This window comes from Aspergillus ibericus (genome assembly GCF_003184845.1).
Source record: "Aspergillus ibericus CBS 121593 unplaced genomic scaffold BO80scaffold_48, whole genome shotgun sequence".
In the NCBI taxonomy this organism is placed as follows: Eukaryota; Fungi; Ascomycota; class Eurotiomycetes; order Eurotiales; family Aspergillaceae; genus Aspergillus; species Aspergillus ibericus.
Window position 1 is genome coordinate 213,912 of NW_020292146.1, and position 21,339 is coordinate 235,250.

Consider the following 21,339-nt stretch of genomic DNA (forward strand, 5'->3'; position numbering starts at 1 on the left):
CGTGGCTGGTGGGCGGTCGCCGCATGCAGCCAGAGCGCCGGACACATTCCCGACCATCTTGACTTCCACCACATGGTCCCTGGTAGCAGCTTTTGCTCCCCGCAGGCCTGCACCCGATGATCCCTCGTTGTTATTCGAAGAATCCGTCTAGCCTTATCGCAGTTATCCTCCCATTGCTCTGAACCCCAATCCCATCGCCGCTGAGGACCGTTGTTCCTCCCCGAAAATGAAGCACGTGCGCCGCCTCGTTCCTCCGACGAGGGCCCTTCGTCAGATCCTCCTCACTTCTCAGCCTACCTTTCGTCCAGCATTCTTCCGACTTGGACCCAGCCTCAATGAAGTCCCCTTTCGATCGTACAGTCCGACGTGCAGCTTGCTCAGATATCGTGCAAAATCCAATCCCCCTGCACTGCCGCAATATACCCTAGATGAAGATATCGGGGCGCAATACGTTCAGCTAGTGAACGAAAACAACAGCCTTGATCCCCCAATAAGTCTTCGCGAGGTCCTGCGATCCATCGATCGCGCGGACTATTGTGTGCAGCAGGTGTCGCCTGGTAAGAACGGGGTGTCCATCTGCAAAATCATGAATAAATTCGAATTGCGGGAACAGGCCAAGGAGAAAGCGAAACCTCCCCGAGATGGCCTTAAACAGCTGGAGCTGAACTGGGCGATCGATAGCCATGATCTGTCTCATCGCATGAAGCAGCTCACGACGTTCCTCGAGAAAGGTCGGAAGGTGGAGGTGATTTTGACGAAAAAGAAACGCAAGAGAGCTCCTACCGTGGAGGAAGTTAAGACTTTGATGGACCGGGTGATGGACACTGTTCGGGAGGCCAAGGCCGTACCGGTGAGGCCCATGGAAGGGGAGCCGGGCAGACATGTGGTTTTAGTGGTGAAAAAAGATAGTAACTGAGGACTGTGCATCAAGGTGGATCGGAGTTTAATGTGTATACTATTGAGGATTGGAATTGTGGGTTCTTTGCATGTATATAACGAAGTATCAGTGCTTGGAAAGGATCGAGCAGGCTTTCCAGCAATCTCAGAAATATCTCTCTGCTCGGTAGCTGACTGGATGATGGCCATATGACGGGTATGATTTGCCATGCTCCGGCTCAGGCTCCGGGTATGGCATCCATCTTGAGCTATCTATGCTATGGTTGAGCGGGAGAGGACGACCTCATATCGAAGTCATGTGCACGCCCCACCCGGTGGAAAATATTGAATGTACCATAATATCATTGTTGCAACATCATCTCGGTTCCCCGACTTGCCCTTCCACCTCCCTCTGGTCAGTCCCTGCCGTACCTGTTCCTGGCCGGGATACCTGCTTGCTGGAGTGCGTGGGCCTATCCCGTGCCTGGGGACTCCGCAATACTGCGGGCGTGATTGGCCGGCAGCTGAGTCAGCGTCTCCCTAAATTTTTCCGGGCTGAAGGTCTGCTCCATCCCAGCTTGTGTTCTCTCCCGTTCCATCGCGTTTCCTTTGGTTTTCATTCCTGTCCGGTTGTCTTTCCATCGCAGGGTAGCCATCATGTCCGGCCTCGCTAGAACTGCCAACTTCTTCCTGCGTTCCAGCAGGGCCTCCCTGCTGCGCCCCCGTGGTGTCAACCCCATCCAGCATGTGTTCGCCAAAGACAAGCTGGCTGCCCGTGGCATGGCTACTGCTTTCGAGCGTACCAAGCCTCACGTCAACATCGGTAAGCTTCCATCCTCAGTTCCTATCTCCCAACACCGCCGCTAATCAGCTTTTCATAGGTACCATCGGTCACGTCGATCACGGCAAGGTGAGACTCCAATTCCCGGCATTGTTGTTCTTCCCGATACGGTCCGAAAACTTCTCACACATTCCTCTAGACCACCTTGACCGCTGCCATCACCAAGCACCAGGCCTCCAAGGGTCTGGCCCAGTTCCTCGAGTATGGTGCCATTGACAAGGCTCCTGAGGAGCGCAAGCGTGGTATCACCATCTCGTCCGCCCACATCGAGTACGCCACCGACAAGAGACACTACTCCCACGTCGACTGCCCCGGTCACGCCGATTACATTAAGAACATGATCACTGGTGCCGCCAACATGGACGGTGCTATCATTGTCGTTGCTGCCTCCGACGGTCAGATGTACGTTTAATTCTTGGTCCTGCTGACCCCTCCGAGTTTCAGTGCTGACGCCGGTCAACAGGCCCCAGACTCGTGAGCACTTGCTGCTTGCTCGCCAGGTCGGTGTCCAGAAGATCGTCGTGTTCGTCAACAAGGTCGATGCCATCGATGACCCGGAGATGTTGGAGCTCGTTGAGCTGGAAATGCGCGAGCTTCTCGACACCTACGGCTTCGAGGGTGAGAAGACCCCCATCATCTTCGGCTCTGCTCTCTGCGCCCTCGAGGACCGCCAGGCCGACATCGGTGCCGAGCGTATCGACGCCCTCCTTGAGGCCGTTGACACCTGGATCCCCACCCCCCAGCGTGACCTTGACAAGCCTTTCTTGATGTCCATCGAGGAAGTCTTCTCCATCCCCGGCCGTGGTACCGTCGCCTCCGGCCGTGTCGAGCGTGGTCTTCTGAAGAAGGACAGCGAAGTCGAGATCATCGGTACCTCCAACGAGGTCATCAAGACCAAGGTCACCGACATTGAGACCTTCAAGAAGTCCTGCGACGAGTCCCGCGCTGGTGACAACTCTGGTCTCCTTCTCCGTGGTGTCCGCCGTGAGGATCTCCGCCGTGGTATGGTCATTGCCGCTCCTGGCAGCGCCAAGGCCAACGACAAGTTCATGGTCTCCATGTACGTCCTGACCGAGGCTGAGGGTGGTCGCCGTACCGGTTTCGGTGTCCAGTACCGTCCCCAGCTGTTCATCCGCACTGCTGGTAAGTGATTCCGTACTTGTCTCGAGTCAAAGGCTCTGCTAACTATGTCTACAGATGAGGCTGCCGAGTTCAGCTTCCCCGACGAGGACCAGAGCCGCCGCATCATGCCCGGTGACAACGTTGAGGTGATCGTCAAGACCCACCGCCCCGTTGCCGCCGAGGCTGGTCAGCGCTTCAACATCCGTGAGGGTGGTCGCACCGTTGCCACTGGTCTCGTCACCCGTGTCCTGAACGAGTAAACAGCGGGCCTGAACAGGTTCGTCTAGCATGACCGGGGAACTGGCTGCTGTGTACCATGCGAAAAGAAGCGAAAAATAATTGACAGGGATTCGTTCATAATGTTTACACCATCTTGCAGCGCGGGCATCAGCGGGAGCATCCGGAACTGATACGCCAGGATGGTGGGTTGCGCCGGAGTTCTTGAGTCATATCCATGTATCTGTATTGTATTGAAATGTCTGTAGACTTTTGTATCTCTTCTCCTCTCTTCTCACTTCTAGGTATGTCGTTGAAAATGAATTGAATGATCTACTCCATTGATGTGCTGGGACTTGGGTGTGGCCTATCCTCGACAGTAGGGAGAACTCCATAGATAGAGATCAGCCCATCCGATCCCGATCGCGACCCTTACTCGATACAGCATTCCAGATCACGGGGACACTAACCGGACGAGGCCTAGCGTGTAACGGATCGGACGGTCGCGGCCTGGATGCTCAGGCGACCGGAAACAAGGCGAGGCCACTAAGAATAACTAACCAGTCTGGGCCCCGGAGGAGGAGGACTCCTGACCAGGGCCGCCGGACAACGAGAATCACTCCCTCAGCTCGGCTTCCTCAGCACTCACGCTCGCTTTCCAGCAGACCTCGGTGGGGACCATCTTGTCATCTTGTGATTATTGCCCGTCTCCCATGGTGACCCTCTTCGAACCTTGACCTCATCCCACCTCGATCCTTCTCCCTCTCTCCTTACTTCGCATCCCGCACCTATCTACTCCGTACTATTTGTCCCTACCTTCCACTTTCGCCACGGTCTCCGCATCTGACGTTGCTCCAACAGCCTTCCCGGTTGTCTTCCCAACCCACCCCCCAAAACGACAACCCTCTCAGATTCAACCCCCCCCCGCCAGCACGGAACCTACGCACGAGGACCAATTTACGACAGCAGCGCAAACAGTGTCCCTCGTCATGGCGACCAATGGCCATTTTGCCTCGATCGGCAACGGCAGCAGCGACAAGACCGCATATGAACATGGAGTACAGGTCATCGACGAAAATAAGGAGTTCAAGTAGGCGTGCCTCTTTCCTGCAGTCCTTGTCACAATGCCCATTGTTGGCGTGGCTCGGGTCGTGACTTTTGGACAAATAACCATTATGCGACTCGGCTGGCCTTCGGATGACGGCTTCAGGGGTTAGTGAGCGGCGCATGAGCTAACAACCACCACTCCAGTGCAAATATATCGAAATACCTCAGTCTCGAAAATGTCACATCTGCCGGTTTCAATTACCACCTCATATCCGTCTTCGGATCCCAGTCGACGGGAAAATCGACCCTCCTCAACCACCTCTTCGGTACCGAGTTCTCCGTGATGTCTGAGTTGGAACGGCGTCAGACCACCAAGGGTATCTGGATGTCTAAAAACAAGAATGGCGGCGACTCGTCCATGGCCGATAATATCCTCGTCATGGATGTCGAAGGTACTGATGGTCGCGAGAGAGGCGAGGACCAGGACTTCGAGCGCAAAAGCGCTTTGTTTGCGCTGGCGACGAGTGAGGTCCTCATTGTTAATATCTGGGAGCACCAGGTCGGGTTGTATCAGGGCGCAAACATGGGCCTGTTGAAGACCGTCTTTGAGGTCAACATGCAGCTGTTCCTGAAGGATAAGAAGTATGTTTCGCGCATGGCTACGCTTGTTCCTCGTTTCCCATGCTGACTGTTTCTTTCTAGTACCACCCACCGCTCCCTTCTCTTCTTCGTCATTCGTGATTTTGTCGGCAACACCCCGCTCAAGAACCTGCAGCGAACCCTGATGGAAGACATGTCACGCCTATGGGATACGATTTCCAAGCCTGCCGGTCTGGAGCATTCTACAGTACACGATTACTTCGATTTCCAGTTCTACGGACTTCCGCACAAGAGTTACCAGCCGGAACAGTTCGTGGCCGAGACGAAGAAGCTGAGCCTGCGTTTCCGCGATGGTCATAAAGACCCGAACTTGGATGCGTTGAAGGGAGAATTTTCCGACGGCGGAGTCTTCCTTCCCGAGTATCACCGTCGCATCCCCGCCGACGGCTTCTCCCGATATGCGGAAGGCATCTGGGACCAGATCGCGAACAACAAAGACCTGGACCTCCCCACCCAGCAGGAACTGCTGGCACAGTTCCGTTGCGATGAAATTCTGAGAGAGGTGATGCTTGCGTTTGATGAGGCCATCGTTCCCTTTGAGGATAAGCAGTCGCAGGCGGCTCGCCTCGGGGAGCCAGAAATCCTGGGCGGCTTGGGAGCTGCGATGCGGGCCTCCCGTGCCAAGGCCTTCAAGGCCTTCGAGACCGAAGCCAGTCGGTACCACAAAGGAGTCTACCAGCGCAAACATGCGGAGCTTGAGGGCAAGGTCGACACGCGTCTCAAGGCTCTGTTCCAGGGCCAGCTTGACGCCATGCACAAATCTGGAATCCACGAGTTCAGCGAAGCAGTGTCGGGTGCCGTGAAGTCTGGGCAGAAGAAGGGTACCGGGTATGACTTTGCGGAGATTGTCAAAGAGGAAGCGATCAAGGCAGTTGAGAAGTTCAAGGAGGTTGCGCAAGCCACGGCCGTTGAGGAAACCGCCTGGAGCGACTCCCAACACCAGCTGGCGCTGTATGAGAAAGAGCTCGCCGAAGTGAGTGCACGGCTCCGAAGGGAGGAAATGAGACGGCTCGCTAGCCGGGTTGAGCGGTGGGTGCAGTCCCGCCTGGGGGAGTCCGTCGGGCTCGAGTTCAATGCCCTGGGATCCGGTCGGGCCGGTGGCGGTGCGCCGGAGGACGGCGAGAAGCCGACCGAGAAGAAGTTCTGGGACCGGGTGTGGAATGTGTTTGTTGAGACGGTCCTTGACGCGGAGCGAAAATTCACCGATCGCGCCAGTAGTTTCGATGCCAGCCTGGAGGAGGTGGACGTTGGGCTCTGGCGATTGCGCCGGAAGTCGTGGGGCGTTCTGCGCGCGAAGATCGAAGAGGAGATGGTCGAGGGCAACCTGTTGCTGAAGCTGCGCGAGAACTTCGAAGACAAGTTCCGCTACGATGACGCTGGTGTCCCTCGGATCTGGCGACCCACCGATGACATTGAGGGCATCTACACCCGGGCACGCGAGTCGACGCTGACCTTGATTCCCCTTCTTTCCCGGTTCCGACTGTCGGAGACATCTGCGCCGCCCCCGCTGGATCGCTGGGTTGGGCACACGCCTAGCTCTGCGACTCCGGCTGACGAGGAAGACCTGCCCCCGATCGGCGGGGTGGACGAAGAGGAGGGCAAGAGTTTGGAGGAGGAGATGACGATGCTCAGCGAGTCGAAGCGCCAGGAGCTCACGGTGCGGTTCAAGAAGGCGGCGGATGGGGTGTACGTGGAGGCCAAGCGCAGCGCCATTGGAGGCATGACGCAGGTTCCCTTGTACTTTTACGGAATTCTTCTTGCTCTCGGCTGGAACGAGATTGTTGCTGGTGAGTATTTTTCTGATGGATGTGGGTTGCTTATGGCTAACCGGACGCAGTTCTTCGCAACCCGGCCTACTTCTTCCTCCTGTTTTTGTGTCTCGTGGGAGCGTACGTGACATACACCCTCAATCTGTGGGGACCGATAATCAAGATGACGGAGGCCGCATCGAACCAGGCACTGGTGGAGGGCAAGAAGCGACTGCGCGAGTTTCTGGAGTCATCGGACACGGGGCGACAGGCGATCGCCATGTCGACGCCGGCTGGCCGGGGCGAGCAGCACGAGATGTCGCGTCTCAACAAGCAAGGGAAGGCGACGGCCGAGGAGGAGGAGGATGACTTGTAAAGGAGGCAGGGGGTGGTCACTTGTATTCCAATGTACTTTTTCGTTTATAGATACTGCATTGAATGCTCACATTAGCATGCTTCCTAGCCTGTCGATGAAAGCGGGATGCCTCCGGAGTAGGTTTTCTCTCCGCATCCTCCTCCGGCGGTGCTCCTATCTGGCTGCTGGCTATCATGTATTACGGAACCCCTCCGATAACAAGTGCTCACCGTTCCTGCAGGCCCGATTCCATTAGCATCCAGCCGGACTCCCCGCGACGCCGGGCCTAACCTCCCTAGCTTGGGGCCTAATGCAGCGGAGGTCCTCGCGTCCCCCAATCTCTCGTCAATCGTTCTCCTGACGATGTCATCTGCAAGCTCCACCCCCTCCGGCAACCCCGACGCTCTCCGACGGCACAAGATAATTTGACTCGGCAACCACGCTTGGGATTCGTCCTGCCCCAGTTCCTCATGCCGTGCCTGTCTCAATCTAATGGGGTAGGGTCGTACCGACCAGCAGAACTCCGCTTCTGCTGAGCTCACGCCATTGTGCGAGCCCGCAGCACCGCCGACATAAATGTCTCGCTCCCTCCTCCCCCGGCACTGAGTCCCTCTCGTGCTGTTCTGTCTGCTGTGTTCTCTGGATCCTCAATCCTACACAGGCAGCTCACGATGCGTTCCTTCTCCGCTGTCGCTGCTGCGGCACTGGCTCTCACCTGGGCGTCTCTTGCCCAGGCCGCTCGCCCTCGCCTTGTGCCCAAGCCCGTCTCTCGCCCGGCGTCCAGCAAATCTGCTGCCACTACGGGCGAGGCCTACTTTGAGCAGCTGTTGGACCATCACAATCCGGACAAGGGAACCTTTTCGCAGCGCTACTGGTGGAGCACCGAGTACTGGGGTGGTCCTGGTTCGCCGGTACGTCTTCTTCCTGTGGTCTTCTGACGGCCCGGTTTCAATCCTGCCCGCATTGGCTCTGTGACCGTGAGGAACTGTTGCTGATTAGATTAGGTGGTCCTGTTCACCCCTGGTGAGGTCTCTGCCGATGGCTACGAGGGCTACCTCACCAATGAGACCCTCACCGGTGTCTATGCGCAGGAGATCCAGGGTGCTGTTATTCTCATTGAGCGTGAGTTTCCATTGGTTGTTTGCATGATTATTAGCTGAATCAATATCTTCAGACCGCTACTGGGGTGACTCCTCGCCCTACGACGTCCTCAATGCCGAGACCCTGCAGTATCTCACCCTTGACCAGGCTGTCCTGGATCTGACCTACTTTGCCGAGACGGTGAAGTTGCAATTCGACACCAGCACCCGCAGCAACGCACAGAATGCTGTATGTTCACACCCACAGGTCATGTCGGATTATACTGACTCTACCTAGCCTTGGGTTATGGTTGGTGGCTCGTACAGTGGTGCTCTGACTGCCTGGACTGAGTCTGTCGCTCCTGGAACTTTCTGGGCCTACCATGCTACTAGTGCCCCTGTGGAGGCTATCTATGACTTCGTACGTTTACCTGTGCCAACCATTGCCAAATACTAACCCGCCCAGTGGCAATACTTCTACCCCATCCAGCAAGGCATGGCGCAGAACTGCAGCAAGGACGTCTCCCTGGTCGCTGAATACGTCGATAAGGTTGGCAAGACTGGTACCACTGAGGAGCAACAGAAACTCAAGGAATTGTTCGGTCTGGGTGCTCTCGAGCACTACGATGACTTTGCAGCGTGAGTCCGGAGCAGCAGCCACAGAATTCGTTACAATTCTAACTTACTTGCAGTGTCCTCCCTAACGGCCCGTACCTCTGGCAAGACAATGACTTTGCCACTGGATACTCGGAATTCTTCCAGTTCTGTGACGCTGTTGAGGGCGTCGAGGCTGGCGCCGCAGTCACCCCTGGACCCGAGGGAGTCGGTCTCGAAAAGGCTCTCGCAAACTATGCTAACTGGTTCAACTCGACCATCCTGCCTGACTGTAAGTGCCCGCCGTCATTTATATACCCTGGACCCGAATTAATCATCCGATCTAGACTGCGCCAGCTACGGCTACTGGACCGACGAATGGAGCGTCGCCTGCTTCGACAGCTACAACGCCTCCAGTCCCATCTTCACCGATACCTCGGTCGGCAATGCCGTCGACCGGCAATGGGAGTGGTTCCTGTGCAACGAGCCTTTCTTCTACTGGCAGGAGTACGTACTTCATACATGACACAATCGCATGAATAACTAACACATTGCTTAGCGGTGCCCCGGAGAACGTGAGCACCATCGTGCCCCGTCTCGTCAACGCCGAATACTGGCAACGTCAATGCCCGCTATACTTCCCCGAAACCAACGGATACACGTACGGCAGCGCGAAGGGCAAGACCGCCGCCACGGTCAATGACTGGACCGGTGGATGGTTCCAGACCCACAACACCACCAGATTGATCTGGACCAACGGGTGCGTTATATTCCCTTTCTCTCATGTCCTTGATTTCGAGCATAGATGGAAGACGTTCTCACCTATTCGATGCAGACAATACGACCCCTGGAGAGACTCCGGGGTCTCGTCGACCTTCCGTCCCGGTGGCCAGCTGGTGAGCACGGCCAACGAGCCCGTGCAGATCATCCCCGGTGGATTCCACTGCTCGGATCTGTACATGGCGGATTACTACGCGAACGAGGGAGTGCGCAAGGTGGTAGACAACGAAGTGGCGCAGATCAAGAAATGGGTGGCGGACTACTACGCATGAACGGACGTCCGTGCATGATGACGATCGACGAAGATGACTATATGTATATAAGGTAGATACAAGCATGTTCTGTGAAGAGGATGAGAAAATACGCACATATGAGATGAAACCTTCCATCTCAAGTCCCAATGAACTCAATATCAATAAAAACGACTCATGAAATCCTCCAACGAAAAGCATAACCGGAATCAAAATTTCGGTTATCAAAAGATAGTACTCGCTTCATTCCTTATCTTTCTCTCTTACACCGTGACACTACTCAAATCTATATAATTGGAATGAAATGATGCATATGCTCGCTGAATCGGTGAGTAAAGCAATGGATGGATAGGAGAGACTATTATGAGAAAGAGATGGTAGTTACTGGAGGCTTTTAGTCAGAGAAAGGGGAAGAGATGGAATAGGATGTGAAGTGTGGGTAGGTAGTACTTACCCCTAGGAACGTGGAAGGATGATGAGAGCCAGAAGGCTAAATTTGTTGTAGAAGATCCCGATGCCTCAGGATCCTCCGATCCTGTTTCATTGTCGAAGAAGGGTTCTCGTGCGGGTTGGGCGCGCTGGGGCCTACATCTACGCCTATGGGTATATGAAGGTCGTGATTTTGTGGTTGGTTCGGCGTTGGAATCATCGTTCTCATTAGGATTGTAAGGTTGACGTTCGATTGAAATTCTTGATACCGCGTTTAAAATGCCTATAGGGGTGTGGAATGTGGGATATGGGGAGTTGGAAGGGGCAAGTTACAGATTAGAGGGTGTGTGATACTACACGGAGATTGGGGTATGTAACTGGTTGATCAGTTTGTGGTAGGGGCATAGCTGGCTGTACATGAAGGTGAGGATCTTCTATTTGACAAGATGTATATGTTATGGGCAGTGAGATAAGGGATGGTGGAGTAAGACTAGATAAATGTATAAATGTGTTATTATGTAGGATCAGTCTATGGTCTAGAATGTCGATCGAAGAAAGGAAGAAGAATAGAAGATAATGTGAACATAAGTTCACAGAAGTGAACGATGAAATGAAAGGGTATTGGAACAGGAAACCAGTCGGTGGGAAATACCTCTTGGCCACCGAAAAGTGGAATGAGGTAGATTGTCCGACCAAATGCGAAACAACGGTATCGCTCAAGCAGATCATGTATAATCAAGAGCTCGCAGCCTTCTTCTGCTTCTTCTTCAATCCGTCCGTTTTCCAATTCTTCACACGGAAGAGGTAATAAAACGCTGCAGTCGCAGCAACCTGCACCACGACGTACACCCAGAAGATCCCGAAATTGCGCCAGTGCTGGCTATATTCGATGCCTGTAGCGGTGATAAACTGGTCGGCGGTGCTCACAGCGCAGTACTTGCAGTCCGTCGTGGCATTCGGGTTGAGCAAGTTCCCTCCCGTAAGCTCGGCGTATTGAGTCAAATACTGCCCACAGGTCTGCCCCGAGGGTGGGCTGAGAACGGACACCTCCGAGTCGGAACAGGTAACCGCACGCCCGTGCACCTGGACGGAGACCATCGCCGAGGCCCAATATGTGAACGGCGAGGCGCGGTACATGAAGATCCAGAACCCCGGGAGCGCGGAGGGCGGTTGCATGATACCGCAGAAGGTCAGGGACATGGAAAACAAAAGCGTGACGACGGCACTTCCGGTGACGGTATCCGGGAGGGCAGCAATGACCATCTGGGCGAAGGTGCTGGTATAAATGAATAATTCAATGCACATGATGAGAACGGTGGCTTGTTGGGCAGAGCCCTGGATCCCCACCACGGGGAAATAGTAGCAGGCGAAGACGAGAACGCCCAGGATGATCTGGTAGGGGATTTCGACGATGATGTTGGCCATTATAAAGGCTTTCCAGGAGTAGGCTTTGCTGGGGCGTTCGCGGACTTCGTAGAGGTCGCGTTGGGTGATGAACAGAGGCATGATCTATCTTTCGTATTAAAATGGTTTTGGTCTAAATATGAAGAAGGGAGGATTACCTGCTGCACCAAGGATGGGAAGAGAGAGCACAGCATGAAGATGGAGTAGATGACTGTCTGCAGGCCCTGAAGGGAGGACTTGGCGTGGAAGAAGGAGAAGCCGATAAAAAGACCTCCGAGGATCCCCAGTCCCCACTTGGCGAGAACATACGAGGGCAAGCGCCAGTACTGCTGGAAGACCCGATAGGTGACCTGGTAGAGCTGAAACCAGAAAGGCATGGCAAACTCGGTGTGGCTCCATTCGCTCTCGTTCTCGACAGGAATCTGTTGCTGTTGGTCGTGAATGCGATCGATCTCCGCCTGGACCGCCTGGCTCTCATTGCTCTGCTTCCAGACGTCGAACCAATTTTGTCCCTGTGCATTCGAACCATGGTTGACGACCTCGAGCATGTATTCCGCCGGGTTCTCGGCCTCGCCGCAGGTTCGTGGCGCGCCGTGGGATTCGAAATAGTCGAGTAAAGTGCGAGAGTTCTCACCAACAGGGCCAAAGTAGACGGTCTTGCCACCACGGGCAAGGAACAACAAGCGATCGAATTGCTGGAAGAGAACGGCACTGGGCTGATGGATGGTGCAGAGGACGGCTTGGCCGTTGTCGGCCAAGCGGCGCAGGAAGGCGCAGATGGCCCACGAACTCTGGGAATCCAGACCACTCGTGGGCTCATCCAGGAAGAGGAGGAGCTTCGGCTTTGCAGCCAGTTCCACGCCGATTGTTAACAGCTTGCGTTGCTCAACGTTCAATCCTTCCCCAGGAACACCGACAACGGCTTCAGCAAAGTCCTCCATTTTGAGCATGGAGATGACTTCTTCGACGTAATCATACTTTTCCTTGAGTGAGACGGAAGGAGGCTGGCGGAGGAGGGCGCTGAACTGCAAAGACTCGCGCACTGTTGCCGTTTCAAGGTGGAGATCCTGTTGCTGGACGTATCCAGTTTTCCTCTGAAAGCTAGCATCTAGACCCCGGCCGTTGACAAACATATCCCCCGTAATCACCCCCATGGTTGTCCGATGGGCTAAAACATCGAGAAGCGTCGTCTTTCCCGCTCCACTGACGCCCATGAGAGCTGTGAGAGTGCCTGGCTTGACCCATCCCGATACATGATCCAGCAGCCGTCTGGTCTCACCCTTGATGTCAACATCATAACAGACGTCTCGCCAGGTGAAAATATCTTGTTGAGGGGCTAGGGCCGCAAGATCCCCTGGTTTGTCACCTGCCGCAGTGGGCTTGACTGCATTGAGTTCGATCCCATTCTCAATATCCGATGATGTCGAGCTATTAGCAAGCAAGGCTCGTTTCTGGCTGCGGTGGAAGACCAGAACCTCGGCGGTACTGGTGGTGGACGAGTTCAATTCCGTTGCAACAAAGTAGATGGCCATGAATCCAATCAAGAAAGCGATGAGGATCCCAAAGTTGCGCCACACGTGGCTATAGTGGTATCGAAAATTGACGGCGATATACTGGTCGCCGCTCACGAACTTACTACCGGCAGTCGATCCCGTTGTGGAACAAATAAAGGAAGAGCCATTCATGTCCGCGTAAGATGGGATGAAGGAGGAGCATGGGAAGTCGCGACCATGGAACTCGTTGGCGATTAGAATCTCAAACGCATAATAGATCGGATCTGATCTAGGTTAGCAAGAGAAGAGGACAGAGGGAGGGACTGCATACTAATGTAATGAATCCATCCCAGCCAGGGATGCATGGAGGGTACAGGGAGCATAAAGCCGGTATAGACCACGAGGGCCAGAATCAGAACTCCACCCAAGGTCATGGCTTGGGAGACAGTTTTGGTTATAGCGGCCATGGTGCGGAAGACCGCGCTCATGACAAACATGATAATAAACGAGATCAAGAAGTAAAGGAAGAACTGGGCCGGCTCCCGTCGCAAATTGACCATGAAGTAGAGGATGAGGTTGAATGCAACCGCAAGAGCAAATTTCACGGGTATATCGCTGACAATCCCCGCAATGGCTTCCGTGGCTGGATGGTAGAATGCATAGGATGCTTGCTTTTCCACAATCGGTCGCTGGGAGTAAAGCAAATTAATCTCAGACATGGCTCCCAGGGCATTCAGAAGGACGGCAAAGAAGAGGGCTGCTCCTTTGGCAGTAAAGGAGGCCGTATCAGAGGGAGAATTGTAGTAAACCGAGCCGATAATCAGGGCCATGATGATCTGTCCGGAGACGTTGGATATGGTGGTCTGGATGTCATTCCACAGCCGCTGATATGCGCGCCTCGTGTTCAACCTCACCTGCATGGGAACGCTCAACAAGAACGGTGATTCTGGCCGAGTGTGGTTGGCCTGGGCAGCCCGCTTGCGCTGATGGAACTCGGTGTCGGTCAGCTTGTCCCCATGCAAAGGATATTGTTGTTCATAGGAAGCGATGTCGGCCAGCACCTTTTGATACTCGGGCGACTGGCGCCAATAGGCCTCGAAATCGTCGGGGGTCCGGGGAACCCGGTTTTCCATTCCAGCTCGTGCGCGACGCTCCTGAGAATTGGTGACCGACGTCAGAAAGTCTCCTGTGGTTTGTCTTGAGGGGCATTCCCAGCCCTGCCTCTCAAAAAAGGCTTTGGCCTCTGAGGTTGGCCCAAAGTAGATCTGACGGCCCTCGTAGAGCACAGTCACTTTGTCAAAGATATCGTATATGCTCTGACTCGCTTGGTAGATCGCAATCGCATGGGCGGAGCCCGTCAGATCGGCAAGCAGTCGGAGGGCCTCGACAAATTTCAGCGCTGTCGCGGAGTCGAGGCCGCGGGTCGAGTTATCCCAAGCGGCCAGGGGAGATGCAGCCAGGGCCATCTCGGCGATACTCACGCGCTTGCGCTCTCCACCGGAGACACCCCGGATGAACTCATTCCCAACCTTGGTATTGTAAGTGTGGCTCAGCCCGAAGATAGCCATTACGACCTTGGTGAGGTACTGGGCGTATTCGTCTCGAGACATGTCCCTCATGCGGTTTTGTGGGGTGCGCATGGCGGCGGCAAATTCGAGGGTCTGGCCCACGGTGAGGTGAGGGAAGTGTTTGTCCACCTATTGATGATGGTTAACGCGTTATTATGCTAGCGGGCTTTTGATTAAGTGGGGTGCTAACCTCTTGATTGTACACGACTTCACCTTTAAACTCCTTGATCATCTGGTGCTGGGGGATACCATTATAATGGATCACGCTGCTGTCATCAACCGTCAATCCATCAAGCTGCCCACACAGAGACTTCAAAAAAGTACTGCAGCCTGCTCCTGGGCGACCAAGAACCAGAAGAAGCTCTCCACTTTTCATAAGCCCATTGAACTCATTCAGGATGCGCTTTGGTGGGGAGTGACGGTTGCGAAGAAGGTCGCCGATCTGAAGAGGGGCCGAGAGGGTCGATGCCACGGTATCTTGAAACCGGACCGCCGCTCCAGTGCCTGAAATCGTGAGGTTTTTGAACACAATTCCCGGTCGAATTGTCCGAGAACCATCGCGATGAAACTCCTGGAGGCGAAAGGCCAGCCATTTCCCCAGATCGAACTTGTCCGTCTGGGGATCCAGACGAGGATCGTCCTCACGAATCGTATCCAGGGTATCGCGCTTCCCCGTAGCAGTATGCTGAGTATAGACGCTGGAGCGTCGCCTCATGGACTCTGCAGTGGCGATGCGCACGAGGGTCTGCCTCTCCTCAGGGCCGATCAAGTCCACAGAGGGGGTGACCGTGTCGTCGGCATTCTGACTGGCTAGGGTGTTTGGCGTATTTTGGCGAAGAAGGTGGTCCTCATCCTGGGGCCATGGGCCCATGTGATTGGGAGCCATCTAGGACACGGATAGAGGGCAGAAAAGAGGCATGTAAGGGATGAATATGCGATAAGGTTACCCTTGAGGAGGGCCATCGCAGCCCCATTCTTATATGACAGCCATGCATTTTGCCTCAGAGGACATCGGCCAGGGATCGACTTACAATCATCAACGGAAAGTCAATCGACCTCTGCCGGGCCCCATTCGGGTACCGGGGATCGGTAGGAAAGATGTGCTGGAGCATCTGGCCAGGCCTGCTCGCAATATGGACCTCGCAAGGTCTCAGGGCTGAAATGTGCCCGAGGTACACCAATGAGGGGAGGCGTGGCTGATGTGTAAGCGGGCAGGGGATTCATAGTGCATCCGATCAGCACAATGACCCGTGGGTCAAATGTGGACTAAAGTTGGGCTTTAGGGCCCCTGTCAGGTATCCCCGCTGAATCATGATGTTAAATGCGCTGAGTCAGAACATCCGCCCCGATGGAATTTTCAGCAGAACTCCCGGATGGATAAAGTTGGTCCGGGGCCGTGGAGGCTTGGAGGTTTGGAGGAGGTGAAGGGGGATCTTCGGATGGCGAGACTTCCGGTCCGGTCAGGTGATCGCCCGCGTCCGGCAGTCCTCCTGCCTTTGTTCCCTTGTCCTTTCACTCCGTTGGTCGCTGTCTCCACTGGGTCACTGCATTCTATTCCGAGCATCCGTACCCATGGTTTCCAACCAAGCCATTGTCCTATAGTCTATAGATAGTAGGTCTCTCGGATAGCTCAGGACCCTACCCGGGATAAATAGTTTATCCCATCTCCTAATTTCCCTGATGGAAAGACGGAGATCGGAACTTGCCTGGCCGCCTTTCTAAATCAGTGGATAACTTAATTCCTGAGGCACCCACTATGGCCACGGATCGAGTGCAGCACATTCTGCCACCACCTGGCAAGAAAGATGAGCTTCATCCACATCATCCAGTTCAGCTGGAATGCCTCCTGTATGGTATTCTGGGATGGCCAGAACTAGTGGGATCTTCATGACCCTTGCGATAGGTGCGGCTTTAGTGTTGATCCCACGGAAGATGGCTCGATATGCTCTGTTCGTCAGCATCGGAGACTCCCCCTTTGATCCAATGTCAATGGCAAGGCATTCTCATTGACTTGACTTGGCAAATAGGGCTCGAAATGTCGTTTGTGCTACTTGTTAAGAGACGTGCTCCTCGACCAACATAATACTGCGGGGTTGGGACACCACGATCGCTCGGGGATTGATATTTGCATTGGAAGGATTCGCTATACTCGCACCGAGGATGGAGTGTAGCTACGAATGACATGCCTAATTCTCCCAATGCGGCGACTACAAATGCCTTCTCCGTGATACAGTTGGACCTCAAGATGGGTCTTTATGTATGCCATCTTGATCCAACGCGATCCAAACGCGAAAGTCATTCGTCTATGTGGTCCCGACAGGGTTATTCTTCAGAAGTGGGTTATGCAGGGCCAGATACCGATCCATTGATTTTGAACACATCATGACTGACTAGAATATATAATGTACAGCTACAGAAGGCAGTAGAACCCTACTCATTTAATGATTGTCAAGGGAAGTTGCTAGGATCAGCCCTAAGTGGCAAGTGGAGGTGTCCCCGGACTTGCTCCGACCCCGCCGTTATCAACCCCTCCCATCCCACTCCAACTGAATCAACAACACCAAACACCGTTCACTATACTCAACCAACACCGTTCATCACATCATGTCAGCCCCTGATCTCCCCGAAACATTCGATGACCTCCCCGACAAACGCCGCTACTGGCCAGCGGCCCCCAACTCCGCCGACGAGGGGCTCGGCATGCTGCGTCTGCTCACTCCCGAGGTCGTCGCCAATGCGGCGCGCACCCAGATTCAGACGGGCGAGCGCGTCTGTCTAAACTGGGATCTAGAGAAGCTGAATCCTCCAGGTCCGCACATCCCCCTCCTCTCAGCGACTCCACTAACCCACACAGGCTTCCGGCGCAAACCCTTCGAACACCGCATCAAATGGGTCAGCGACGGAGTCGCCTTTGACGACGAATATCACTTCAACCCGCAACAATCTTCGCAATGGGACGGTCTCCGACACCACAACGCACCGGGCCCAAGCCCGGATGAACGCGTCTTCTACGGGGGCACCACCTCCACCGAAATCTTGGATCCGACCTCCTCCCGCATCGGCATCGGCCACTGGGCGAAAAAGGGGATCGCGGGCCGCGGCGTCCTCATCGACTACTACACCTGGGCAAAAGAGAACCGCAACATCACAGTCAACGCGCTCAGTCAGCATACCGTGTCCCTCGACGACGTCCTCACCATTGCGGAAGAATGCGGGATCGAGTTTCAGCGTGGAGATATCTTTTTCCTACGAGTTGGGTTACCAGCTACGTGGGAGGGAATGAACGAAGAGGAGAAACTAAAGTATAGTCAACAAGAGATGCCAAAGCATGCGGGGATTGAGCAGAGTGAGCGTGTGCTGCGGTTCATGTGGGATAATCATTTCGCGGCCGTGGCATCCGATGCAGTCAGCTTCGAGGTGTTTCCGCCGCTGAAGCCGGAGTTTGATCTCCATCATTATATGTTGGCGGGGTGGGGAGTGCCGATAGGGGAGATGTTTGATTTGGATGAGTTGGCGGAGACGTGTCGACGGTTGGGGAGGTGGACATTTTTCATCTCTAGTAGTCCGTTGAATTGTGCGAGGGGAGTGTCCAGTCCGCCGAATTGTATGGCGATTTTCTAGTGATTCGATAAGGCGTGAAGCTATTCCGAGTCAGTGGGTCCACCACGTGACCAGTCGGGGTCCGGGGTCGGATGTGATACAGATCATGCAATTAATTGAGGAAGATACTTTGCTTCTTTTCAATCGTGGGAGTATTGGATTGGCGCAGATCCGATGTGAAGGTTGATCTACAACCGAGCGACCCCTCGCCGAGTAGTTTTTCCGGGCAGTCCGCGGACTTCCCAACATTGGGTCAATCAACTCCGATGGAATCCTCCTGACCATTGACATATAACAGCCGGGATCCTACGGAGTACTGAGCTTTCTTTCCCGGCTGCTGCTGTCTGATTGCTTGTCTGCCCCAGGGCATTGCTCTTTTTACCACGATCCTTCGGCTATCGCATCACCTACACGGGACCACGCTGAACATGGCCGACGCGCTCTCCACCCTGCGCGAGACCATCCTCCCCTCCCTGGTCTCCTGGAGAACATTGGCTCTGGTTCTTGCGCTTCTCAGCTTCAAGAACCTGCCTGGGGTGTGGCACGTACGTACTGCCCCCCCCGCATCCTGTCACCCTGACCCCCTCTACCCACGACCCCACCCTCAAACCACCCCGAAATCCACCTCAATCCCATCCAATGCAACCCATACTAACAGAGACACAGATCCGCCTAGGCTACCACCTCCTCCTGAACCTCCGCCGCCGTCCCACCGACCCTCCCTTCCCAACCTGTCCCCCTCCCAGCACCACCACGAAATCGATCAAAACCCACCCCATCTTCGCCCCGCACACCCTCACCACACACACCTCCCTCTGGGAAACCGACTACAACTTCCACAAATCCAACAGCACATACTTCTCCGACCTGGACATCTCTCGCACCGCGATCGTCACCCGCGTCTATACTCCAGGCATCACACTGATCAGCAAACAACTCGACGCGGAACTATGCCACGTCAGCAAGGAAGAAGGACGGGAGAATGTGGGAAAGACGTTGTATATTGCGCTCGGGTCGACGTTTACGAGTTTTAAGCGCGAGATTAAGCCGTTTGAGGGGTATAAGGTGGTGAGTCGCGTGGTGGGGTGGGATCGGAAGTGGGTTTATGTGTTGAGTTTGTTTGTGAGTGAGAAGGGGAGGGGGAAGGGGAATGGGAAGGGGAAGGGGAGGGTGTTTGCGACGGCGGTGAGTAAGTATGTGGTGAAGAAGGGGTGGTTGACGGTGCATCCGGAGAGGGTGTTGAGGGCGAGTGGGCTGTATCCGGAGGGGGCTTCAGAAGAGGGGGAAATTAAGGAGAAAAGCCAGGAAGAAGAGGGAGAGGACGAAGGAGTGGTGATGGTAGAAGAGGGAGAGGGATTGGAAACGCCCGAGGGGATTAAAGAGGGCGTTGCGGTAGATGGCGGGGTGGTGGGAGAGGTATTGGAGAAGGTCACACATGGGAACGATACATGGGATCGAAATGACTGGACATGGGAGCAGATCGAGGAAGAACGGCTACGGGGATTAAAGGTTGTAGAGGGATACGTGGGCTTAGACGAGAAGTTGTTAGCCGAGTGGGAGGGTTGATACTACACCCTCTACTTCTTTCATTTAGACTGTAAATAGGTATAAATTGCTTAGATTTTAGTATATAATACCTTCCACTTTCCATACCTCACTCTATACTCCGTACATAATCCGCCATAGTGAATGACTACCCACAAATCTCATTCTGCAAATCCACCCCCGCTACCCAAAAAATCAGCCTCTCCCCACCACCCACTATCCACATAATGGAATGAACATACCCTGTAAATCCCCCTGACACCCCCTCTCATTCAAACAATCCCGCACGCCCTGCTGAAACCCGGCATTGGTGCAGTAACAATTGATATCGCCGGCTTCGCAGACGGTGCTGGAGTTGACGCAGTCGCCCTGGGCAGTTTTGTTAGTCTGGGGTTGGGTGGGGTGGTTCATGAAGGATGTGGGAGAGGTGGGGAAGGGTACGAACTAGACATTGAGGGATGGTTTGGCCTGTTGTTAGGGAGAGGAGGGAGAGGAGGATGAGGAGGGAGGGTTTCATGTTGACAGATATGGAAATTGTATGGATTGTAGAGGATGGATATATGTTTAGTGATAATGGATTTGGAATGGGGAGAGAGGGTTGGAGATAGGATATCGGTTATATACTTGTAGGGCTTGTAGCTAAACCATGTAGGTCGTGGGAAGGTGGTAAGTCTCCTTGCGTGTAAATGCGGGGATCTCGTGTCCTATGATGTAGAATTGAGTGTAAGGAGGTGTTATGTGAAGATCATTATTAGGGTTATGAGTCAGAGATGAAGGGTTTGGGGGTAATTCGTTGTACTTATCTAGGTATAATATTTATGATCAGTATCATTTGGGGATTTGCGGTTGGGCTTGATGAGGGATAGGCTACTTTGTCAGACGCCATGTTTCTGTAGATCAATGGAGTAGATTAATTAGGTGTCTCAGCACAATTAAATTGTATGGATAGATGTAAGGGCTATCATCTGCTGTCTGATGAACGTCATCATCAAACAGACAGCTGGGATAAGACATGAGCCCTTGCGTGTGATGTCAGGTTGAACTCTCCAAAGTATAGCACAGGCTGTGACTGTTTCATTCCTAGCCGAGCAGTCCTTATAGATGAGGGGAGGTGTATAACTCTATAGGGAACACAGCATCCCAACGTTATCGGAAAGAAGTTGAAGGAATAAAGAATAAATATGTGCCGATGAGCAATTAAATGTGATTATAGTTGCTGAGATATGCACAGGACATTCGATCATCTACTCCATACCCTAAAATAATGGACAGTTTTTCAACATACATGCGATATCCCCTGGAAATTAGAGATTGACATGGTGTTCTGGTGATGATCAATTGCTGACCCGAGACTATATGATACATATCTTGTGATGACGACCGAGTTCTCATCAGAATTCCCTCATTACTGATAATTCTTCTTAGTATTGTCCTTTTCTGGATCATGGAATAGAGACATTGTATCGATCCTTCTTGTTTATAACCTAAGCTTCAATCTCAAGTACAGCCAATAAACAGACCGAATTAAGAATATCGAAAGATGTCACCTACAGAGCAGAAGGTATACAATCCCGGATTGTATCTCATAAGCTGGACTAACGAGGTATATATTTTAACACTCAATCGGTACAATTCCAACCCATAGTGTCTAATACCTTCTAATCAAATCCTAAGACCGCCACTACCACGGCACATAATCCCCCATATACGTGACAAACCTCCCGCCCATCA

General features: G+C 53.7%; 8 protein-coding genes across 8 annotated transcripts; 6 read left to right on the plus strand and 2 right to left on the minus strand.

The window, feature by feature from the left end:
• Positions 1 to 63: 63 nt before the first annotated feature.
• BO80DRAFT_428512 (putative translation initiation factor IF3) lies at positions 64 to 1,273 on the plus strand. Its single transcript, XM_025720268.1, has one exon. It carries the CDS (start codon positions 227 to 229, stop codon positions 914 to 916), a length of 690 nt encoding a protein of 229 aa, XP_025571498.1. The 5' UTR covers positions 64 to 226; the 3' UTR covers positions 917 to 1,273.
• Positions 1,274 to 1,453: 180 nt separating this feature from the next.
• Positions 1,454 to 3,400, plus strand: BO80DRAFT_428513 (translation elongation factor Tu). Its single transcript, XM_025720269.1, has 5 exons — positions 1,454 to 1,699; positions 1,758 to 1,786; positions 1,857 to 2,119; positions 2,181 to 2,860; positions 2,915 to 3,400. Exons 1-5 carry the CDS (start codon positions 1,534 to 1,536, stop codon positions 3,097 to 3,099), a joined length of 1,323 nt encoding a protein of 440 aa, XP_025571499.1. The 5' UTR covers positions 1,454 to 1,533; the 3' UTR covers positions 3,100 to 3,400.
• A 779-nt stretch (positions 3,401 to 4,179) lies between these two features.
• sey1 (dynamin-like GTPase SEY1) lies at positions 4,180 to 6,886 on the plus strand (the record flags this gene model as incomplete). The annotated part of the gene is made up of 4 exons (XM_025721025.1): positions 4,180 to 4,271; positions 4,307 to 4,744; positions 4,805 to 6,549; positions 6,600 to 6,886. The coding sequence occupies 4 exons, from the start codon at positions 4,180 to 4,182 to the stop codon at positions 6,884 to 6,886; spliced, it is 2,562 nt and encodes an 853-aa protein (XP_025571500.1).
• A 377-nt stretch (positions 6,887 to 7,263) lies between these two features.
• On the plus strand, positions 7,264 to 9,743 carry BO80DRAFT_199472 (putative serine peptidase). Its single transcript, XM_025714194.1, has 8 exons — positions 7,264 to 7,776; positions 7,870 to 7,987; positions 8,040 to 8,194; positions 8,243 to 8,365; positions 8,411 to 8,583; positions 8,637 to 8,830; positions 8,886 to 9,045; positions 9,098 to 9,743. Exons 1-8 carry the CDS (start codon positions 7,537 to 7,539, stop codon positions 9,588 to 9,590), a joined length of 1,656 nt encoding a protein of 551 aa, XP_025571501.1. The 5' UTR covers positions 7,264 to 7,536; the 3' UTR covers positions 9,591 to 9,743.
• Positions 9,744 to 10,300: 557 nt separating this feature from the next.
• On the minus strand, positions 10,301 to 15,808 carry BO80DRAFT_428515 (uncharacterized protein). The gene is made up of 4 exons (XM_025720270.1): positions 14,654 to 15,808; positions 13,227 to 14,592; positions 11,561 to 13,179; positions 10,301 to 11,507 (listed from the first exon to the last, which is right to left on the minus strand). Exons 1-4 carry the CDS (start codon positions 15,347 to 15,349, stop codon positions 10,734 to 10,736), a joined length of 4,455 nt encoding a protein of 1,484 aa, XP_025571502.1. The 5' UTR covers positions 15,350 to 15,808; the 3' UTR covers positions 10,301 to 10,733.
• A 1,259-nt stretch (positions 15,809 to 17,067) lies between these two features.
• On the plus strand, positions 17,068 to 18,084 carry BO80DRAFT_364672 (uncharacterized protein; the record flags this gene model as incomplete). Its single annotated transcript, XM_025716162.1, has 2 exons — positions 17,068 to 17,272; positions 17,318 to 18,084. 2 exons carry the CDS (start codon positions 17,068 to 17,070, stop codon positions 18,082 to 18,084), a joined length of 972 nt encoding a protein of 323 aa, XP_025571503.1.
• Positions 18,085 to 18,288: 204 nt separating this feature from the next.
• On the plus strand, positions 18,289 to 19,725 carry BO80DRAFT_199612 (thioesterase family protein). Its single transcript, XM_025714195.1, has 2 exons — positions 18,289 to 18,608; positions 18,730 to 19,725. Exons 1-2 carry the CDS (start codon positions 18,492 to 18,494, stop codon positions 19,627 to 19,629), a joined length of 1,017 nt encoding a protein of 338 aa, XP_025571504.1. The 5' UTR covers positions 18,289 to 18,491; the 3' UTR covers positions 19,630 to 19,725.
• On the minus strand, positions 19,704 to 20,177 carry BO80DRAFT_468074 (CFEM domain-containing protein). The gene is made up of 3 exons (XM_025722903.1): positions 20,054 to 20,177; positions 19,851 to 19,977; positions 19,704 to 19,791 (listed from the first exon to the last, which is right to left on the minus strand). The coding sequence occupies exons 1-3, from the start codon at positions 20,123 to 20,125 to the stop codon at positions 19,757 to 19,759; spliced, it is 234 nt and encodes a 77-aa protein (XP_025571505.1). The 5' UTR covers positions 20,126 to 20,177; the 3' UTR covers positions 19,704 to 19,756.
• Positions 20,178 to 21,339: the final 1,162 nt, after the last annotated feature.

Bases quoted from the DNA above. Each gene is read 5' to 3' on its own strand.
- BO80DRAFT_428513 (XM_025720269.1), top strand. From the start codon at position 1,534: ATGTCCGGCCTCGCTAGAACTGCCAACTTCTTCCTGCGTTCCAGCAGG. The intron at 1,787-1,856 runs GTGAGACTCCAA...ACATTCCTCTAG, and splicing joins GTCACGTCGATCACGGCAAG to ACCACCTTGACCGCTGCCAT. The intron at 2,120-2,180 runs GTACGTTTAATT...GCCGGTCAACAG, and splicing joins GCTGCCTCCGACGGTCAGAT to GCCCCAGACTCGTGAGCACT.
- BO80DRAFT_428512 (XM_025720268.1), top strand. From the start codon at position 227: ATGAAGCACGTGCGCCGCCTCGTTCCTCCGACGAGGGCCCTTCGTCAG.
- BO80DRAFT_199612 (XM_025714195.1), top strand. From the start codon at position 18,492: ATGGCCGACGCGCTCTCCACCCTGCGCGAGACCATCCTCCCCTCCCTG. The intron at 18,609-18,729 runs GTACGTACTGCC...ACAGAGACACAG, and splicing joins ACCTGCCTGGGGTGTGGCAC to ATCCGCCTAGGCTACCACCT.
- BO80DRAFT_199472 (XM_025714194.1), top strand. From the start codon at position 7,537: ATGCGTTCCTTCTCCGCTGTCGCTGCTGCGGCACTGGCTCTCACCTGG. The intron at 7,777-7,869 runs GTACGTCTTCTT...TGATTAGATTAG, and splicing joins GGGGTGGTCCTGGTTCGCCG to GTGGTCCTGTTCACCCCTGG. The intron at 8,195-8,242 runs GTATGTTCACAC...GACTCTACCTAG, and splicing joins GCAGCAACGCACAGAATGCT to CCTTGGGTTATGGTTGGTGG.
- BO80DRAFT_428515 (XM_025720270.1), bottom strand. From the start codon at position 15,349: ATGGCTCCCAATCACATGGGCCCATGGCCCCAGGATGAGGACCACCTT. The intron at 13,180-13,226 runs GTATGCAGTCCC...AACCTAGATCAG, and splicing joins GGGATGGATTCATTACATTA to ATCCGATCTATTATGCGTTT. The intron at 11,508-11,560 runs GTAATCCTCCCT...TACGAAAGATAG, and splicing joins TCCCATCCTTGGTGCAGCAG to ATCATGCCTCTGTTCATCAC.
- BO80DRAFT_468074 (XM_025722903.1), bottom strand. From the start codon at position 20,125: ATGAAACCCTCCCTCCTCATCCTCCTCTCCCTCCTCTCCCTAACAACA. The intron at 19,978-20,053 runs GTTCGTACCCTT...AAAACTGCCCAG, and splicing joins AAACCATCCCTCAATGTCTA to GGCGACTGCGTCAACTCCAG. The intron at 19,792-19,850 runs GTATGTTCATTC...TTTTTTGGGTAG, and splicing joins GTGTCAGGGGGATTTACAGG to CGGGGGTGGATTTGCAGAAT.